Source organism: Myodes glareolus, chromosome 14 (genome assembly GCF_982192425.1).
Source record: "Myodes glareolus chromosome 14, mMyoGla1.1, whole genome shotgun sequence".
Lineage (NCBI taxonomy): Eukaryota > Metazoa > Chordata > Mammalia > Rodentia > Cricetidae > Myodes > Myodes glareolus.
Genome location: NC_142039.1, coordinates 48,692,236 through 48,713,318, shown reverse-complemented (window position 1 = coordinate 48,713,318; position 21,083 = coordinate 48,692,236). Strand labels below are relative to the sequence as shown.

Genomic DNA, 21,083 nt, shown 5'->3' with positions numbered 1-21,083 from the left:
GTCCCCTGGCTCAGCTGGTCCATCCACACTGTCTCCTGATGGCCCCAGCATGATTGCTGCTGGGTGGACCTACTTAAGAGTGATTAGCAGGAGGGAACAGAATGGCTAATGACCAGCAGGAAAGAGCAAAAGAGAGGAAGCAGCTGTTCTTCACCCTCCATTCTGGCCAGACTTGGCCCATTTAAAAGCAATTTTAAGCCTGTGGTAGGGCCTTTAAGGGAGTAGAGCAGTCCAGGGCATTAGCTCTCAACTGCCCCTCAGAACTCAGTTATTATGTCATAAGCATGTATGGCAAGAGGCCTGGTGACCCAGTCCTGGATGGACAGGATCTATAACATCCATCTATCACACAAGGCCTCAAGGGGGTGACAAGCTGAATATTTAATGGTTGGCTTGCTGTGGCCTTGAAGCTCTCTAAACCCCAAAAGAACTTCCAGGGCTTTCTTTTCTTTTCTCCCCAGGGATCTTGTAGTCTGTGTGTTGTGGCCTTCCCTGGCCCCATGTAGGTGGGGTATACTTACTTATCCCTTACTAAGTAAGACCGTATTTCACAGAAGCAGGTTAGGTAAAATGTATTTCCGTTCTGAAAAAAAAAAATGTATTTCCATCCTAAATAAGCTGATGTCTTTCTGAATTAATCCCCATGATGCACAGTAATTAATACACCTTGAATCTGCAGGTTTTCTTTTAAGAAAGCATCCTGCTCCATTTCATGCCATCTAGCCTTCCATCCAGATAGACCGAACTCCTCATAAAACCAGACTCCCACTTCCTAAAGGAAATGTTCTTCTTAAATTTCTAGAACCTGCAGCAGCTGTAGAGAATCTGAGCACACCCAGCTAGAAGACTCCGTTGCCAGAATCCAGGAAGAAGCCCACAGAAACAAGTGTGCTGCCCTTCCAGTCAATGAGTTGGTGCTGGAGACCTGACACAGCAGGGGCCTTGGGAGACAGGAGTCGGAACCCAGGGCTGCACTTCCTATGGGCTGGAGCTGGGAGTTCCCAGTTCCTCCAGGCTCTCCCTTTACGTCCTCCTCCCTCTGTTCCTGTCTCTCTCCTCCCCCTTCCCGTTGATCTGATTTGCCTTCCCTCTTTCTTTTACTTCTCCTTTTCTAGTCTCATTTTTTCCATCTCTCCCCTTCTTTCCTCTTTTCTCCCCCCCTTTCCCTTTCCCTGCCCCCTCCTGCTCTTGCCTGACCCCTGGGCCTAGGGCTCCTCACTGCTTTCTTTCAGAGAGCCCCCCTGCTTTTCCTTCTCTCTATTACATTCTCAGAACTTTATACAAAAAGTAGAGGAGTTCTTTCCTTAACTTCTGTTGGAGAAGTTTGTCCAACACTGTCTTCTGTGTTGACTTCTGGGATTTTTCTGTTTTAAAGAAGGGATGGGGCTGAAAGGATGTCACTTGACTCTTTTATTTTATTTTTTGTATCCTCCCCTAGACTAAAATAAGTACTCTTATATATTTGGATAAAAATGAGATCTTATTTTTTGGAATAGGTTCCAAAATTTGATCTTGTGTTTCCTAGTAATCAATGAGGGAGATACTTTGGGAGAAGAAAAACTATTTTTAAAAACCCAGCTTTTTAGATGTATACTAACTTAGCCTTAACGTGGACCAGGCAAATCTCATCCAAAGTGTTTCTCCAGAGCCATGGGTTTCAGAGTGGGGTCCCTGGAAACCTTCAGCATCTCTAAGAGCTTATGAGAAATATCAGCTCTTGAGCTCTGTCTGAACCCACTGGATTCCAGCAGCCCCTTATTTACAAATCCTCCAGGCCATTCTGAGGTTCCATAGGATGAGAGTCAAAGCTTCTGAAAGAAGACCTCTGCCCTGCCTGTTATCTGCAGTGTCAAATTTGCAAAAAGCTTTCCTGGGAGGTTCTGGAAAATAGATGGGTTTGGGCTGTCCCCTCAAGTCCATGGCCTAAGGATTATCTGTAAACTGGACCAGGATCCACATGCTATAGTTAGCATCTGGAACAGCCCCCAAAGGCCCATGAGCTGTCTCTGGTGATGGTTGAGGTGTGCAGCCTTTAGGCACTGGGCCGAAGTGGGAGATCTTTCCTTCACTGGGGCTTAACTAGGCAGGTTGTGGGACTCCATCCTTTCCTTTCTAATTCCCCAGACCTGAGGTGAACAGTTTGCTCTACCACATGCCTCCATCATAATGCACCACACCAGTTAGGCCTAAAAAAAACACCTGCCAAACCCATGGACGGAGATTTCCAAAGCGTGAGTCAAATCACCCTTTGTTCTCTGCAAACTGCTTGCTCATCTGGGGCATTTGCTGTGCTGATGGAAACGCACTGCCCCCTCCCACCTCCTGGGGAAGTAGAAAGGATTAGCTAGGTAACTGTGTGGGGCTTACTGACAACCACTGCCCAGCCCCTGCAGGGGCACCTTCACCTGCTGCCTTCCTGTAGGGCCCAGGTCTACCTCTGCTCCTGGGGTTACTTGAGGACAGTTTCTGGTCAGTCAGCTAAAACATCCTGTTTAAGTTTGTGCTCCCTCTGCCCCACCTGGTGATTAGCTGTAGGGCATTGTTTACTCCATCTTGGGTGTGGCGATTTCCCACCTGCCTGGGGGGAATTCCTTGTGCAGAAGCTAGGTATATAAGGATTTCCCCAAAGTTGAATAAATGGCATTCGGCTGATCTCCTTTTGAATGATCTAGGTTTCTTGTGTGTTCTTTCAAACTCTAGGCCCTGCCCGACGCGCATGCGGTACAGTGGCGCGCGAACTGTACCGAGGGGGTAACACAGAATCGGGTGTTACACCTTCCTTCCTCGTTTACACAGTTCTGACTGAAAACAGACACATAAGAAGCCAATCATCATTCGTTCACAAAATAGTCAGGTATCTGCTTGGGTATCATTATAATTTGCCAATGAGCAGAAGTTCTAAAGACTGGAAACACAGTTTCCAGTGTGGGTTGGTAGTTCAGGAGCAGAGCAAGGGTTTAGCATGTGGGTTCGGTCCCTAACGCGTACAAAGAATTGAGGGAGTCCGACCCTCCTCATTGAGTTACTATTTATTTTAACTCTTAAAAGTACTATAGCACTGATTTTAGGATGTCTTACCCAATATTTCAGAAACATTTAAACACTCTTTTAACTTGAAAAGACGGGAAGAAATGACTACCAACAGGTCTGTGTGCTTGTATCTAGGAGGGAGGGGCGGCTGAGAAGCAATTGTGGCTCAAATGGAAACAGTGACCTTAATCGAGAATTCTAGCAGCTTAGAGGTGTCAAGATCTTAGCAGATAGTAAATAAGGTCAGGAGGGTTAATGAGTCTCCATCAGCTTTCAGGATGAAACTGTAGATAAAAAATACACAACCGAGAGAATCAGAAGTGTTCCCTAAAAGCGGATCCCGACGGTGTTGTGTTCTAAATGTGTATACTGATGAACAACTGAAGGCTTCTTAGCGCTTTTTGAGCCCAGATCCTCATGCACCTGTCTCCTGCTCCACCAGGGGGCGCGCTGATCCTCCGGATGCGGTTGGCCAGGCCGGCCTGGAGTTTGAGGTCCCGTCATTCTCTGTATAAACAAGTTACGTTCAAGTGTTTAGGATATAAATTACGACCATGCCGGCTGCCTTGGAAGGAATGTAAACACAGCACTGTGGTCGGAGCAAACTCTGAGACTGACTTCATAATTTATAGCAGGCCCCCCGAGTAACTCAGAATAAAGGACAAAAAGGGGGGGTGGGGTGGAGAAAATACTCTATTTAAATGCAAATATGATAATGTAGAAACGTGTTTAACTCCGTGATGATTTTTTTTTAATACAAGAAAGAGACTTAAGTGTTAGGAATATGGCTAAGAGTTTTGAAACAAGAGATGTTTTACTCAGGAAACCACCTCAGGTTGAGATGCACTGAAATACTTTAAAAAAAAATTATCAGTCTCCCTAGATACTAATAAGTACCTGGTGGTAAATTTGAAAGAAAGAGTTTCCCACTCGAAAAGCAAAAGCAAAAACAAAAATACAGCCCGGGGTTGAGAAAATGGCTGCAACATGATTAAAGGTGAACGTTGCTCTGTTTCCAACAGAAGGGTATTCTGGGTGGGAAATAAATCTGCCTGCCTCGCTGGACTATTTTCCCATTTTATCCGGTGTCCTGCCAGTTCTGTGGGTAGCATTCAGGGTTGGGAAACCCAGCAAGAAAGGATGGAGAAGCTGTGCAATCCTGTGGGAGCCTTTGTGGAGGGTGCCAGTTAAAAACACCCAAACTGCATTCTGTTCTCTCTGGATCCCTTTGATCTGACCACCACCCAAAGCAAACTGCAGCCTAGAAGGAAGGGAGGTGGGAGGCCGTGGGGCTCCGCGTGGTGGCTCAGGGCTCTGCCCTCACTTCTTCCAGCGAGAGAAAGGAGCAAAGGGGCAGAACTCTTGGGCACAGGAAAGGAAACCAAAGGGGCACAAAACTTGGCTTCCTCAGATCCAATCCTTGGCTTTCAGTATCTTGCCAGCTTTTGTTGTTTTGGCCTTTTTTTAAAAAATTTTGGTGTGTGTGTGTGTGTGTGTATGTGTGTTTGTGTGTGGTTTTTAAGTTTCTTTCACCTTCTGGTTTTTGTTTGGCTAGAAAAAGTGAGAGTGGGGTAGAGAAAGGAATGACAGAAGTGTCTCCCTGAGAAGACCCACAGTCAGGACTGGCCAGGCTTATTCAAAGCAGAGGCCTCCCGCTTCGCTTCGTGTCAGTTATACAACTTGAGGCTGGGCAGTCTAGAATTGCAAGGCTGCCTGGGGGTGTGTGGCCATGACAGGGTGACTGCAGAGGAAAGGGTTCCTAAAGCAACTATTTGTTAAACACATTTTATTGAAAAAAAATCTTACATCAAAATAGTTTGGCAAACTGTAAAAGTATACATAAGTGCAAATATACCCTCCTTTTAAAATACAAGCGAAGTGTGAGTATACGAAGATCATAAAAATACTTTTAAGAATATGGTGGTAGAAAAACAACCTTGTAAAAATATTGTATTGTCACAATACTGAGAGCCACTTTCTTAAACTAGGCTCGTCGGTTCTTCATTTCTTCACAATGTTCTTTGGCACCTGTATCCGAAGGGAGTGTTGGGGGTGGGGTGGGCAAAATCTCCTACTGGGCCAGTCAACTAAACAAGGCTTTTTTTTTGAAATACTGTGCTTTTAGCACTGCCCGTTTGAAAAGCACACCACAACACACACACACACACACACACACACACACACACACACACCTTTTCAGACCCTGATCAGTGAACGCAATGACCACCCAGAACTGAAAGTTTCCGTCTTACACATAGTAACATTTTACCATCACGTCCGCTCTCTGTCCCTCCTCTGGGGTATTGCCTTGCCAACAGTTTCCTCTTCCACGGGTGGGCAAATATCGGCGAGCAGGGCTCCCCTGGGCATTTGTGTGAGTGACGGGTGTGTTACTTACTGCTATCTGTCCGTGTGCACAGAATGTGAGTCCGTTGCAGTTCCTAGCTGCCCCTCTCAGAGGGGAGAGGAGAAAAGGGAGAAGAGGAAGAGCAGCCTTCAAGACCTCTCTGTCCATTCACATAACACAGGGCTTAATATCTTGGCACACGCTCTGGTGGTGATGGTGATAATAAGAGCCACTAGCGGAGGGATGGAAAGAAGAAATGCCATTGAAATTGAGGACGAAATCTTTTCTGTCACACACTGGGGTGGAGTGATGCTGATAACGGGGCAGTCCCACTGGAAGAAGAAAGGAGAGGAAAAAAAATCTTTTCAGTAAAAGTCACCCAGATGGCGGTGAGGTGTATTACTTTTAAAATTTCAACTTAATTTGTGGTATTTTGACTGGTGGTGCCTTTGGGTATATGACTATAAAACCGGTAGGAAAGGAAATAACCGAACAATCACAACAAGACAAAAACAAACAAACAAAAACCCAGCTCTCAGAGCTCCCTGAAGTCCCAAGATTCTTGTCCCGGTTTTAAGCATTCCCCCCCCCCCACCCTTCTTTTAGAGGTAATCTGTGCATGAATCCCCACTTCCCTCTCGGGCTCCAGAGACCTCTCTGCCAGGCCTAGATCCAGGCTGCGCTGGGCACAAGCACTCTGCCAACACCTCTGCAACCTTCACCTCTATTTTTGTGCCTTTTTTTCCTATCTCAGATCAAGATGCTGGAAAAAGAGGGCTGTCCCCATCATCCACAAAGGATGACAGAGACAATACGCTGGAGGACTAGGAGCCCGAGAAGTGGGGGCGGGGGGAGCAGCCCACTACCCATCCCCAGTCCGCAGCCCCCCCCCGCCCCGCCCCGACCCCTTCGTCCACCCTTTTATAAACCTGAAGTTTAGGAAGCTGAGAAGTGTTCTTTGACCGGAGTATCTAACTGCCCTAGGACTCCCCGAGGGAACTGGCGGCGGAGCCGGGGGACGGCCTGTGTCAGGCTGCCCAGAGCTTGAGCCGGTCCCTCGCAGCGCCAACCTGCCGCCCACTTTTGCTTTTGCTTTCTTGACCCCGGGGATGGGAGTAGGGAGCTGTGGGCTTGGGGCTTCAGTGCCCATCTCGCCGCGTTTGCGAGGGAGGCCATCCCCAAGCACCCGGTTGGTGTGATCGGCACCAGCCACACGCCTGTGTGACCCCCGATGCTGCTCCCCGTTGCGGCTGTAAGCAGAAGAAAAGCGTTAAGTGCGGCCGGCGACGCGTTAGTCTTATGGTTGGCACCCGCCACCCGCCGCTGATCGACCAGGCCGCTCAGCGGCGGGTGTGGCTCGGCCTCGGCGGCGACGAGGGACCACTCAGCGCTGCTCGGCTCCGGAGAAGCGGCCCAGGTGCGCGCGGGAAACGGCCGGATCCTTCGCCACCACTGCTGCAGCCAGCGAGCACCCCAGGTCGCCGCTGGCGCTCTGATGGACCGCGACTGACCCGCAGACACCGGGCTTGTGGGGCACGCAGGGCTTCGCGGTGCGCGCTGACTACTCTCGGCCCTGGCGGATCGAGCTGCCACTGCCTCCCTGAGAACGACGCCTCCTCCACGGTCTTGAAAGTGGAGGGCGAGGCGCGTGCGGGTGTGTGGCGGAAGGAGGGTCGCTCTGTGTGCGTGGCGATGTGATGCTGGGGGCTGCCAGCTGTCCCTGGGCCACCGCCTCAGCAGTGACTGGCCTTGCGGGACCTTCCAGTTTCAATGGGCCACAGTCGTGTGGGCAGCACTCAGAACCAGACCCTGCAGGCTCCCCATTTACAATGCGGCGGCGGCGGGGGCGGGGGGGGGGCTCTTTGAAACCACCCTCATGAGGTCTTTAATAAAGGTGACAAAATCAGGAGACTATTCTAGGAAGAGAGGAGGACAAATTTCGATGAAAAAAGGGCAGCAGGGCCAGGTCGGCCTACGCTATCGCTTGCGGGAAAGACTGCTCACGACAAGGCACGGGGAAAACAGATAGGTGGTCTGCCTTATTAGCTGGACAGTTCTCATTCTGTCCAAGCTAAAGAGCTAAGCTGCCACATCCGGGGGCTTCTGGGAGTTTTGTGCATGGCCTAGAGTGGGTGGTATAGGATATGGATCTAATAGAAGGGCCAGAAATCTCTTTCCTGGGCATTTGCTTGTTTGTTTCTAGATTTATTTATTAATTGCTGAAAGCTGGGAAACCTGAGTTCAAGGTAAGCTAGGTCTACCCAAAGGGAAGGACAGAGGATGGACCTGGAGCAGCAGGCCTAGTGAAGGTGGGAGGGAGGAATAGGTTCCAGCTCAGTGTGTTGGAGGGAGACTGACAGCTAGCCCGAGGGGCAGGAGGTGGGGGTGGGGTGGGGAATCTGAGAGAGGGTCATCTGTATTGGTTACTTGTTGAAATTCCCATAAAATTGAACAAGACTCTGTTCTCTGTGGGTTAAGTCAGCCTAAAATCCTCTCCCGTGTGGTCCTGCCTAGACTGTCTTTGTTTGGTTAACCTCTGGGACCCCCAGTTAAAAGGCTTATTTGGGAAATTTCTCCAAGATCTTTTGCTGTTTCTTGGCGTCCCCATTCCCCCAAGCTCCTGTTGCCTATGCAGGCACAAACATATGAAGGTAAGCATCACCCTGTGACTGTTCTGACTGGGATGGGAAGTGTGTGGGAGACAGCACCTTTGGGTTTTGCCCTTGACAGACAAGCTCCCAGATTTCAATCTGCACCCGTGGGAGTCTCAGGGGATTTAATAAGGGTCTAGTGCTATCCTCTAGATAAAGTTAGCCAAACACAAAATTCTCTTCTCCACTCCCTCCTCTCCTCCCACCCTTCACCACTTTTCACAAGTCAATAAATTTTCATAATTTGCAACCCACACAGCATAAACCAGCCACACTACAAGTGGCCTCTAGGCACATTTCCTGGGGGTATCACACCAGGGCACCCATGCCCTGAGGCACAGGACAAACTGGTGTCCTTAACTAGATCCACTGTGTTGTGTGAGCTCAATGACTTCTCGTTGGTGCCCCATTGTCACTGGCATGCACTGACAATGTCCTTGGGACTCTCAGCTTTTCTCTTTCTTTCCCTTTCCCTGCCTTCTCCTTTCATTCCTTGCTCAGGTAAGAACTCTTCCTCTCTGCCATTTACTTTTGTAATTAAAGCAGGGCAAAATGAACTTTGAAGAGTAAGGAGAACAAAATGAACCAAACCCAACTCCTCCACCAAGGTCTCCAAAAGTCACATGCCTTCTTTCAGAGCGGAGTCTGGCCTAATTGGGAGAAAAGTCTGCAGTGTCGTACCGTAGGCCAAGAAAGTTAGGACTTGGCACCACCCTTCTCCAGTCGGCGAATTCTGGAGCCCACCAGCCGGGCCCATAGTATCAGAGAATGCTGTAAGATCAAATCGTATCCTCCCAGCCAAGAATACGGTGAACAATCCCCCCAACACCCCACTCAAACAGACCCCAGCGTTGGGGACGGAAGGCGCAGTATCCCCGGCCCTTAGGTCAAGGCTGCAGCAGGCCTGGGAGCTTTGTTTTACCTGAGAGATCCTCGCGGGCGTTCTGGTGCAAGTAGCTCTGCTCCAGCGAGTAGGAGGACATGCTGGGGTGCAGGCCAGCAGAGGCTGCAGGGTTACTGCTTGGCGTCAGGGCAGGCTGCTTGAGGTAAGGTGAGGCGCCAGGCGAACTCCAATGTGCCGCAGGGCTAGTGTAGGGCGAGTGACACTCTATTGCGCTCGCCATGGCCGGGGATGAAGGCACTGGGCTGCTGCTGCTGTCCGGCCCATAGTCACCACCGCCACCGCTGCCACCCGCTCCCGCACCGACGCCCGCAGGACCTGCAGGCACCGGACAGCTAGCCATATAGGTGGAGCCCGGGTTGGGCGACATATGGGGGACGTGATGGTGGTGGAGGTGGTGTGGATGCGCGTGGCCCGGAGCACCCGCGCCTGTATCATAGCCTGCGGGCATCATGTCGAGGCCACCATAGCCACCCTGACCGTGGCAGCCCAGAGGCGCTGAAGGGGGCGCTTGGAAGTCGAAGCCCTGGGGCAGCAGTGAGGCCCCGAAGCCCAAGCCACTCACCACACGATGGTACATGGGCTTGAGCGCCTGGCACTTCCGCCTGAAGCCGCGCGGCCGCCGGCGGAACGAGCCCTCCTCGAACATGAACTCACTGGCCGGGTCGATGGTCCAGTAGTGGCCCTTGCCGGGCCGCCCGAGGCCCTTGGGTAGCTTGATGAAACACTCGTTGAGTGAGAGATTGTGGCGCACGGAGTTCTTCCAGCCCTGATAGGCGCCACGAAAGAAGGGAAAGCGCGCCTGCAGGAACTGGTAGATCTCGCTGAGCGTCAGGCGCTTGCTGGGCGAGCTCTGGATGGCCATGACGATGAGCGCGATGTACGAGTAGGGCGGCTTCTCGGGTCGCCGCAGCCCTGAGGTCGCCTTCTTGGTGCCCCCGCTCCCGGATCCCGCGCCGCCGCCACCCGCCGCACTCTTGCAGGCACCCGCCGAGGCGCTGACCGAGTTGGAAGAGGACGAGGCACAGGAGGCAGAAGATGAAGATGACGACGACGAGGTGGTCTCCAGGGTGGCGGCGGGCGGCGGGCTCATCAAGGCGGCCTGGAGCGCGCCGGGCGCCGGGCTGCACTCACGGCGGAGTGGGGCAGGCGGCGGGCGCGGAGGGGGTGGCGGGGGCCCGCCCTCGGTGGTCATCTGGGAGCTTGGAGCGAGGCCGGGCCTGGGGGGCGGACCCCGGACCGGGACCAGCGGCGCCGGAGCCGGGTTGGCCCACAAGCCGGGCGAGCGCCCTAGTACGCCGGCCGCGCCGCAGCCGGGGCCACTCCGGGCCAGCGCTTCGGAGTAGCCTCTCTCAGCTCCTCTGGGGCTTCGGGCGGCGGCGGCGGCGGGTCGGAGGCAACGCCCCGCGCATCCCTCTTCCGAGCCTCCGGCCGGCGCCTTGCGCAACTACCTCCTAGGCCACCAAGGCGACGCTGTCCGTAGCGGGACAGCTGCGCCCTCGAGCCGAGACTTCAGCCCGGACCCCGGGGACTAGCCTGTCGTCTTCTTTCAGGAGTGCTCCTCTCTCCGTCTCTTGGACTTCCTCCCTGGCGCGCCCTCCCTGCGGCCGCCTGGCTCCCTCCCTCGCTCCCTCCCTTCACCCCACCCCGCCCTGCCCCCTCCTCGCTCCGCGCCGCCCGCCCCGGGGAGGGCGCACTGGGCCCGCGTCACTCCTCCCCCCCTCCGGACCTGGCGGCGGGCTCTTGCTCTTATCGCCTCCCTGACTCTCCCGGGTCCTACTCGCTGTACTAATTCTTCTCTAGTCTCTTTTCCTTTCCTCTTCTGCTGGGAGGAGAACTCCCAACCTTGGCAAGGCTCGACTATCCCTTGATTCAGCAACTCATTCTCTGTCACTTCCAGCAGCCCATTTCCTATCCCAAAAACCCCCACCCACCCGCGCCGGGAATGGACCCACCCCGCCCCCCCTCCACCTCTTCAGGACCCTGTGGGGGCTGAGTCTTGGGGCAACGGTGCCCTGGAAGAGCCTCCTTAGCCAAGATTCCCAGTGCCCGAACTGACACCATCTGTCAACTTCGTTTAGACAGTGCCGCCCTCAGCCACACGCCAGGGTGCCAGACGTCCCAAGGTAACGTGCCAATCCTGGGTCTCTCTCTCTCTGGCTGGACGTGCAGGCTTCTGAGAGTTCATAGAGGGCAAGCACTGGGCGCCCTTGAGCTATGGCCCCGGGGCAGTTAAGAACATATTGTAAGCTGAGCACTGGGGTTTGGGTGAGAAACCTGGGCCAACTTTTAGACACTCAGGATACTTGAGTCGAATGGATTCGTTTTAGTTTGCTTCCACCTTCCACTGACTTGTCGTTTCCACCTCAAGGAGGGAGAGACAGAGAGAGAGAGCGAGAGCGAGAGCGAGAGCGAGAGACTCCGAGGTTAGGAGATAGCTGTATTTATCGTCAACACTGAAGGTTCACAAAGCTGCCAGTGGGCTTACAGCGTCAGTCTTCCCCCCTCCCCACTCCCGTGCCACGGCCAAGCTCACTTCAGCCGAGAACACTCCCCTAGATGTGGCTTATTCATCTCGGTAAGAGTAGGCTCAGAGAGAGATGGCCCTCGGGAGAAATCATTCCAACGAGACCCGACAGTTAGTTATTGGATTACACGTGCGGGGAAATGTAGTCTGACCCCGGACAGGGGCTGCAAAGAGAGCTGGAGGCTGAAGCAGGCCTGGCCACACAAGAGCTGGTGGCTAGGCCCAGAGGGAGAGATGCCCACCTGGGGAGCAAAGGAGAGGTGCAAACTTCTGCAGCTGCCCAGAGAGGACTGGGTTGCTGTGTTCTGGAGAGGCTAGGAAGGTGGGAGGGCAAGGAGGATGCTGTAGGGACCCCAGTATAGATGCAACAAAGAGTCTTGTGGAGCTCAGTGGAGTCTGGTCCCCCGGGGTGGGGGTGGGGGTGCACCAACTCTCAGTGTCCTAGTACGTAGGAACTGCTCACGACGCAGAGCGCTGGTGGGTCTGAGGAACAGAGGAAAGGGCGGGTGCGGGGGGAGGGGGCTGGCCCCAGACAGTGACCTGAAGTTGAGTGGAAGCAGGCTTTTTCCATCAAACCCTGCCTGGATACCACACACAGAGCCCGAGTGTCAGTTTACTGCCCTGAGCCCGGCTCCTTTTCCCTAAGCTCCACAGTAATTAGACAAAGAAAACCTAAATTAGCTGAACAGGCGTCGACAGCTTCCTCCAGAGCACCCCTGGTACCTACATGGGAATGTGTCCGAAAATGGCCCGATTGTAGCCCGGAGTCAGCTAAGAAAACACCGCCAAGCAGAACTGAGTGGACCGCTCATTTGCAAGAGAAAAAAAGAAACAAGTCGCTCTTTTCCGGAAGGGATGTTTTGATTGGGTTGGGGGTTGAAGTTGTTTCGACTTCCTAAGAATTTCTTTTTGACTGACGACTGAACATTTGGGGTGCAAGTCCCCATTTATTTCATGCTGGTCCCCCTTCATTCTCTTTCGTCATTTTGCCCGAACTAATTTTATGATGAGATTTAATATGAAAGTAAATATGTGCTCATTAAACCGAAATTTTCAGTGTCTGAAAATAACTATTTAAATGAAGGAAAAATTGGGTGTAGAGGATGGTATTGGCCTAAAGGAGCTCCATGGGCCCGCTTTAGTGTTCTGTGTTTGTGTGTGAGTGTGTATCGAGTTTGGGAAGGGGACGGTCACTTTATAGGCGGGCAACAGGTTGGGGGACCTTTTATGAAATTAGTATTGTGGTCACTCGGCTGTGCACCTGTTCTGTTTTCTGTACCTGGAGATTCTGTGTATCTCAGACCCCACGGGACTTGCTTTAAATTGGCCTAAAAAGGGTTTTGGGAAACCTTTTAAAACCATGGCATAGTTTAATAACCTTCCCTGCCATTAGCTCCCAGTTTGGGAGCCAATAGGGTCCTTCGATAATGGATATTTGAGACTTTAGGAATGTTACAGATACTCCTATATGTAACTCCTATTTTTTTAAAAAAATTAAAAACCCACCCTTGATGTATTTTTAGTTTCTACTGATTCAACTGGTTAAGTTACAAGGGGCTTTGGAAGAATTCTTTTTATTATCCAGGTATCAATCAGGGTCTCAAGTTTCCCTAAATCTGTCAGAAACAGCAGATCCTAGGCAGTGGTCAATGAGGGAGCCTGCAAACTCAAACTCAAAGCCTTCTTCTTTCTGGGGATCTACACACTGCCCCTTCCCAAGTCCAGAAAGGTGGGGAGCTTTAGTGGGAAAGCTGTTGGGCAGGAAGAGGTCTTCTCCAAAAGGGCCTGCCTAGGGGCATGTGATGCAGCTTGCCCAGGGATGGAGCAGTGGGAAGACTCCGAATTTAGTGCTTTTTTCAGTTTATTGCTGGAAACTTCTGTGTTTCAACCATGGATGTATCCAAATCTATTGGGTAAGAACCCATCTGGTAACAAAGAGGTCGAATTCTTTCTCCCTGTTTATTTTTTTGCTAGGTTGGGGATTGGCACAGACTAGGGTGATGCTCTACCTGAGCCCCAGCCCTAGCCGCCAGGAGGGTTAGAAGTCTCATTGCTGAACCCTTGTTTTGTTTAGATTGGTACCACTCCCTTGGAGGTCCCTGTCTCTTGTGAGCCCTTCATAGATTTTAATTTCCTGTAAACAACAAGATCTTATTTTTTTAAAAAAAATGGGGAAGTACAGGTATGATTCATTTAATGATTCTAGATCAGCCCATGTGCTTCGCTAACCAAGAAGTATACAGCTCAGAACAGTCCCCAGTCCATGGCTTTTGGGTTTGGTCAACTGTCTCCATCTGGGCTGCGGGTTCCTTTCCCGTTCCAAGCCCATAGAGTCCCACCCCTGCCCCAGAGCAAGGGAATGTAAACTCAGCGAAAATTGGGTTTCTCTGATTTTGTTCTGTAATCTACATTTTATTCTAGGAAATCTCTTCATTATTGCGGTTTACATCTTTTCTTAGCACGCTTCCTTTGTTTCGTGGGTTTTATATGAATTGGTTTAGACTAAACCAGTAGAGATGGGAGAGACCCATCTACACAAGTGGTGTTTAGGGGCATTTAGGATCTGTCGTGGGGGAGCCGGCTTGTTCTGCACCCCCCTTTCCTTCAGCCTGAACCCGAGTGGGGAAAGACTCGTGCAGATGATCATTGGAAGATGCCCCACCATTTTCACCGTGTGTTTAGGTACTAGGTTACCGTGGGCAGAAGGTTTCTGAGCGCCCAAGATAGCTTTCTCATTGCCGTGTGGTGGAGCAGAGAGCAGGATCTTGCACGCCACCGCTTTAAAGACGAGGAGACGTCTTTAAAGGATCGGTCAGGAACAGAGTTGATCTTTTTGGTATTAGGTGATTGCTGCGAAAGCAGGGATTGAAGAGAGGTGAAGCTAATCATTTTACACTCCCTCTTGAGTCCGCTCTCTTTCCTTAGATCAGAACTCCCAGCTACCTCGTCGCAAAAACCCAGAGACATATTTTATTTGGATCCATCCTTTAGCTCTCCAAGCGCGTGTGCTCAGGGCAGGACTCTTTTATAGCCCACCTTCCTGAAAGATCAGCCCACAGCTCCACAGCTCCACAGCTCCTGGGCCTGATTGTAGGCATGACCTAGCTGGCCAGGTCAGAGATGCTGGGAGACGGAAGGGCTAATCTACCAGACCCCTATGCAAAAAAAGAGAGGCCGCTTTCTATCCCTTTCTAGATGGCCAGAAGCACTCCGAAATGAGGAAATGTCCTCAGGAGCCAGTCCTCCGGCCCACATCCTCCTACCCCCGCCCCAGGAACAAACGCCATTTAGGTTTCCACTGCCGGCTGTGTTTAGGGGCACCGGCAAAGGCCAGATCATCACCCGAGGAGAGATGGAAAAGAAGCTGGGGGGCCTGCACTTCGCACCCTGGAATCAAGTGTGAGTGCAGTGCCTGTAGGCACGTTGATTCTGCGCCCGCTAGTGCAGCTGGAAGAAAAGTCGACCGATTTTAGGGTGCAAGATCTAACTTTGAAATTATCTGGAAATCTGTGGGAGCCTGATGGCTTCTTGTGCATGAGTGTACAGCGCAGGCGCTCTCAAGAGCCCTGGGCCACTGCACTCTTTCCAGGTCCTGCTCCAGGGTGACCACCCTGCCCTTGGGTGTCTCTTCCTTTGGGAATTCTCGCCCACCCTTCTTCGGTCTCTTTTGGGAGTTTTCTCACCCCCCTACTCCTCTTTCTGTCCGCCTTTAGGGAGGAAGGTGGCTAGGCCTGCCACTAGGGCTCACGCGGGAGGCACTGCACAGCCCAGATTGGTCCCTCCGGGAGAACACTGGCCATTGGACGAAGGGTTGCTACAGGAGCACCCACCGAACACCCCGAGACTGCAGACTGGCCCCAGACGCCCCCGATGGAGCGGGGAGGTCGGCCGGCTGTGGGCGGGCGGGCTCTCGCGGAAGCGCCCTGGAGGTCCCAACTCAGGGGCCGGGTTTTCTTCTCTAGTCTGGCTGGGTCTTCTCACCCTCTGCCTTCCCTCCCCCCCCCCAAATAAATAAATATCTGGGAGGGCAGCGATCACGGCAGGACGCCGGGCCCAGAGCCTCCGCGCAAATGAACTTCCTGGCGCATCAAAACTCGGTGCAGTCCTCCCGCCGAGCGCAGGATATGGGGCGCGCTCGCCTCTCTTCAGAAAAGGAAACGTAGCTCTTCCAAAAATATAAATCAGTTCTGACGTCCAAATATTTCTTTTGTCCTCCAGCATCCTCTGTAGGGATAAATAAAACGTGCTTGGCGCCCAGAGGCCGACTAGGAACCTCGGGGAGCCCAGACGCCACCTCTGAAGTGCTGCTTCTGGGGACTCTCCCTCCTCCATTGCCACCCTCACCCGGCCATGGGTCCCTCTTCGACTTGCCCCTTGGTCCTAGGAGTCTTAGAGTGCTAAGGACTAGCGCGACTGGCCCAAGGGGAAAGGAATGCTGGGAAAGAATGGAGTCTGGGAGAGCTGGACCTAAGCAGCCCCCAACCTAGCCTTCCGTTTTTCAGTCCACATTGGGCTTGCATCTAACCCTTCCTGAAAGAGGCTCCTGATGCTTAGTGGCCTCCGGTTCCAGTACTACCAGGAGGACCCCAGAGTGGTCCTCTCGGCCTGATGTTGGGCATTCTGGGGTTCCTCCTGATAGACCTATGTGTTTGGCATGGATTCGGGCATCCTTAAGCCCTTCCCCCGTCAGTATTAGTCTTCTACTTTGGCTAGGTTTCCCACTGGGGCTTAGGAAAATCAACAACAGTAAGGCAAACCACAGGTAGCAAAGTGACAGAGAAACCAATGAGATCCGAAGAGTGGTTTGAGGGTGCCCCATAACTCCGTGCCCCTTCCATCGCTCTCTCCTGACACCAGGGTGTTGAGGGCCTCCTCCCCCTACCAAACCACACCGCTGCGCCCACGACTCCAGCCTGAAAGACTGGGAATCTCGAATACCAAGGGTACAGGGGTTTCCACCTGTCCCTAGTCCTCCCTCTCCAGACAGGCCTTGCCCACCTCCTGTATTCTGTTGCACCTGGCTCCGGATTGGATTGCGTGTGGGCGTTGTTCCCTCACCCCTTCTTCCCAGGGGATCTTCGAGGCTGAGTTGCCTCAAAATCCCCCCACCCCGTCCAGAATATCTTAGAAGGGTTTAGACAATCCGTCACCCACCACTTCAAGAATGCTTCCTCTCTTTCAAACACAATCCTTGGACACCAGGGATCCTGCAATGGGGAGAGACGAGCTTGAAAAGAGAGTAACTATGTACCCAACGTCAAAGCCGCTCCGGAACTTTCGGAAACAAGGACCAAAGCCAAAAATCCCTCCAAATGATTTATTGACCTCCTCCTCCTCTTTCCCACCTTCCCCACAACTCTGTCTTGCCCCCTGCCAACCTATACCCCTGCTCCGAGTGATATCAACTCCGAATGCTCCTTTGTTTGTATTTTGGGAGAACACACTTTGCTTCTTGGGGGTCCAAGAGGAGAGTATAGCCTGGCTGACATACTTATAGCGTCTGATCACAGTGTCCTTGCTGGTAGAGGGAGTGAGCTGCAAATTCTGGGCGTGGGCTTTTGGAGTTCTTCGAGGAGTGAGTGTCTGCTGGCTTTTGTGTGCTTTAAAATCTTAGGGGCTGAGAGGCGCTCGGAGTTCATCTTGATTCCGCTGGGTGGCGCCAGGCTCTTGGAAATAGCATCCTGAGGGACAGCACGCAGTGATCTGCCAACTGCTTTGCTTCACCTGTGGGGTGCTGGAGCAAGGTGGTGGGTGGTGGTGGGGAGCTCCAGGCCCGCGCACAAGTCTGAGGTGCGCTAGTTCTATCCCTAGGTGGACACGTGCCGTCAGATACTAGCTTATCTCGCGTTCAGTTCGCCCCCTTAACGCGCATTCTCCAGTTCCATTTTCAGAGGAAAATATACTATTGTAGAAGAGTTCATTCAGTTGCCTTAGTTTTTGGTTCGCAGAAGCGGTGTGTGTGGAGGGGGCGGGAGTGGTTAGGGCTTTGTTTCTTCGTTTTCAAATTTCAAGGGGAGCTCCTGGAACTTTTCTCTGGTCTTACTGTAAACAAACCAGTGAACCAAAAACAAATGGACGACCAACCAGCCAACTCTAACTAAGGAAGAACGAACTAATCACCCCCAAACCTGTTGCGGTGGGTTTCACAGCGACTTTTCCTTTTCACAGTCCTTTTCCTTTTCCTTTCTGGACCTCAGCCATCTGATCTCCCGTTGGCCTTAGTGACCTGAGTGACCAAGTCACTCTTTTTGACGGAGGAAAACTTTTTGGCTCCCTAACTTTGTCCTGTTGAAATTCTGCAAGGTGATATGGAACGTGAAGGGTCCTTTGGGGCGGGCTGAACCCAAAGTGGAGGCTCCAGGCAGGTGGGAGTAGACTCTGCCAGCATGCTGGACTTGAACCAGAGACCCAAGCATCCCACTGACCCAGGTATCCCACTGGCTGTTCTCTGAGTCCTGGTGTCTGAGAATGAACCTGGCTTTGCTCCTCAATGACACTTTCTTAAAAGGAAGGAAGGGAAGAAGGAAGGCCGGCGGCAAACTTCACATACAATAAATCCTTTTGTGAAGAGCTCGGAGTTTTACTTTGGTACCTTTGTGTTCAATATTTTGAAGAATTCACAGTGAGGTATAGGAGTAGGCAAAGATACCGACTCCCCCCTACCAGCACCACATACATATCACTTGCACTTAAGAATCAAGTTTTGTTTTGTTTTGTTTTTAAATCTCTTTTGCCTTAATTATTTCTCTCTATTTTCACTTCTTGCTGAAATAGTTTAAACATCTCTGGAGGGTCTGCGTATGAAAACACCCTTCTTGTTACACATCACACCTCCAGAACTGACCCTTTCAAGACTAAATGCTTCATTTTGGGTGTAAATGAGTAGCGCACCCTCTCTACTTCCAGTTCAAAATCAGAGTAGGACACCATTGTGTGTGTCTTACACAAACAGAATTCTCCATTGTGGTGCTCCATCTAAAGGAAGCGCAAGTTGTTTGGCTTTGCCCGGCTATTGAGTCGGGGAGAGTGCTTTACTGAAAGTTGGGTGTGTGCCTATCACCTTCCCAGTCTGTCCTGCCCTGATCCTCCTCCCCCATCACCATTGCTTTCTTTAGCACTGGTCAGATCTGTTCTAGAGAACATATCTATATGTGTGTGTTGTTGTTGTTTGGAATCATCCTTCTTGCTGTACAGTGTTTTCAAATACACCTCTAAGCAGTGACTCACCCCAAAGGACATTTCCCATCGTTTGAAAGAACGTTGGAGAAGGTTGGCTAGAGAGGCTAAGGGGACATGAGCAGTGCAGGGAGAAGGTGTTTATTGGCTTTGCCCCTTGACCCCTTGGCCCAGGTCAAGACTCTGAACATACATTTAATGCTTACTTGTTGACGTGCTGGGTCTTTCTTTCAGTACCACTAACAGCACGTTCCTTCCTGTTCAGTGAAACCCTTGGCGGGCAAATGACTCTGGGATGGTAACAGGAAGCCCTACGTTTACAACTTGCCAATTGCCCCTGATCTTACTGATTTGGAATCCGTTGCTAAATATCTCCAAACTTCTGTTCTTAACCCCCTTTTCCGTAAAATAGAAATAATAAAAATTAAGGGATAATGACGATGCACCCTCCCACGATGACTATAAAAAGGAAACAATGGCTGTAAAAAATATATACACCTCCATACTGTTACTTTTGGCCCAATCCAATAAAAACTCTGTTTATTTTAAGTCACCCTGTTTCATTCTTACACGGGATTGCCCCCATCCTAGCAACCTCTCAAGTGCACGTTTGAGTTTATCGGTGTGTTCTAAGGAGCTCCCTCATCAAAGAATGGACTTTCTAGGCTGTGAGTGGGACTCAATGCTCAGATCAGTCTCGGAGAGGCATGATGGCTGTCCTTAAGGCTGGGACCAAGAAACACCCCAGAAGGCTCTGATTCCTTCGTTGCACCCGGGAAGAGACCTCAAGTGGGTGGTGTGTACTGGCACCGTGCATCAGGGCACAGTGCCTCCGCGTGTATCTGTGTGCTATCTGTGTGCGTGTGCAAATGCGCGTGCGCACGTCGGGTAAAGGGGTGCAAAGTCCAGCGGGAGTGGTGGTGGTTGTGTCAGCTGTGCTGGATTAAGGAGGACAGCGGCTCCAAAGCAAAAATTTCCCCGTTAGAAAAACCTGCGCAGCAACTTCAGTTGCATTGGGTTTTGCCCTATCTTGGTCTGTGGGTCTTAGGATGGTTTAAGCGGGTGAAGTCACGCACAGCAGGCCTGCGGTATAGGGGTCCTTTGCTCCTGAGGCCCATACCAGAAAGCGCGAAAGCGCCCGGGAAAGAAAATGTGTCCACAGTTGTTCCGAAGTGGGAGACACTCAAGGAACCCTGCGGGGGTTGTGGGCCCCTTCGGGCACTTGCAAAACAGTCTTTTCTACTTGACGTGGAAAGTTTTCCCGTTTAAGCAAGAGACAGCCCCTGGGTCATCTAGTGGAAGGCAACAGAGTAGCAAGGTGTCCCCAAGGTCCACAAGCTCCAAGGAGCCCCTCAAGTCCTTGTGGACCTAATGGGTCTCCAGCCCCAGCCAGGATATAAAAAGCCATCTATCTCCCACCATTCTACTCACCCACCTTTTCACCCCAGGCCTTAACATTCTGCAACCTTGAAGACTTAAGACGCAGGTGAATAGGTTTTGTTTTGCTTCTCCCTTTTCGTTTTCTGCGCACAGGACATTTCGCTAGTTGCTTGCCCTTGAACAGATATTTTTTCTGGGGGGGGGGAGGTCACTTTTCTAAACGTGGAGATAGAGTTATTGTAGGACTATTAAACGAATTTGTGCAAGCTTAGTGCTTCCTCCCTCCCGCGGCCAGTGGGCAGCGCTGGATGAAGGTCGGCCTTGACTGGAGCAGATTCCGTCGAATCTGGGCGGATCCCTGTGACTGTCCTCGCGGGGTTTTCCCGAAGCCCGACGCGCTTAGGGGAGTACTGGGTTCTGTCTCCGGTGCCACTCCCTAACCAGACTCCTGCACCTTGTTTTAGGGTCTAAGAAGTAGACAAGCATGGGAAGAAAGTCCGCTAAGGCGGGAAGGTGACGAGCTGAGCAGGTGCGCGGCCAGACAAGGTCTTGGAAAAGGGACCGGGTGACCCGTGGTGGTCCAGTGTCGTTTGCAGTAGGTTAGGAGATACGGAGACACAAGCCTCCCGCTCACTATCCAAATACTTAGGGTTACGACGTACTCCAACGTGCTCCGGGCAGCGGACAAGGGCAGCAGACTAGGGCTAACCCTAACACAGGAGAGTGACCTTGGCGGTTGCCAGTGCGATCGAAATTCAAGGAGCATCAGGGTACAACCTAGAAGCTAGACGTGGAGGATGGTCCTTTGGTAGTTTCCTTCTCTGCCGAGGCTGACCTTGGCTAGTAGTTTGTCTCAGACTTGGACCTATGGTGGCAGAACACAGCTGGGACTAGACAGATAGTAAGCCGCTGCGCCTCTGCTGATGGCGGCGAAGGGCAGTGGCCCCCAGCGCGCCCCTACTGCCAGAGCAGTCGCAGGACTCCCGGGGCACCAGGAGGGAACCTCAGTAAGAGTTGTTCAGGCCGGACGGCAGGGGCAGAGAGGGAGAGAGAAGGCGACCTCTTGATTTC

At 51.9% G+C, this 21,083-nt stretch overlaps 1 protein-coding gene and 1 long non-coding RNA gene across 2 annotated transcripts in view; one reads left to right on the top strand and one right to left on the bottom strand.

The window, feature by feature from the left end:
• Nucleotides 1–4,799: 4,799 nt before the first annotated feature.
• Nucleotides 4,800–10,540, bottom strand: Foxf2 (forkhead box F2). Its single transcript, XM_048428147.3, has 2 exons — nt 8,951–10,540; nt 4,800–5,709 (listed from the first exon to the last, which is right to left on the bottom strand). The coding sequence occupies exons 1-2, from the start codon at nt 10,122–10,124 to the stop codon at nt 5,546–5,548; spliced, it is 1,338 nt and encodes a 445-aa protein (XP_048284104.3). The 5' UTR covers nt 10,125–10,540; the 3' UTR covers nt 4,800–5,545.
• A 98-nt stretch (nt 10,541–10,638) lies between these two features.
• Nucleotides 10,639–21,083, top strand: part of LOC146892022 (uncharacterized) — a 28,793-nt gene continuing 18,348 nt past the window's right edge. Inside the window, exon 1 of the long non-coding RNA XR_015005118.2 lies at nt 10,639–11,055. This is a non-coding gene — a long non-coding RNA (uncharacterized LOC146892022). The remainder of the gene's footprint in view (nt 11,056–21,083) is intronic.

Excerpts from the sequence above, each read along its gene's own strand:
- Foxf2 (XM_048428147.3), bottom strand. The coding sequence starts at position 10,124 with ATGACCACCGAGGGCGGGCCCCCGCCACCCCCTCCGCGCCCGCCGCCT. Across the intron at positions 5,710-8,950 it reads CGCCCGCGAGGATCTCTCAG|TGGGACTGCCCCGTTATCAG; the intron begins GTAAAACAAAGC and ends TTCTTCTTCCAG.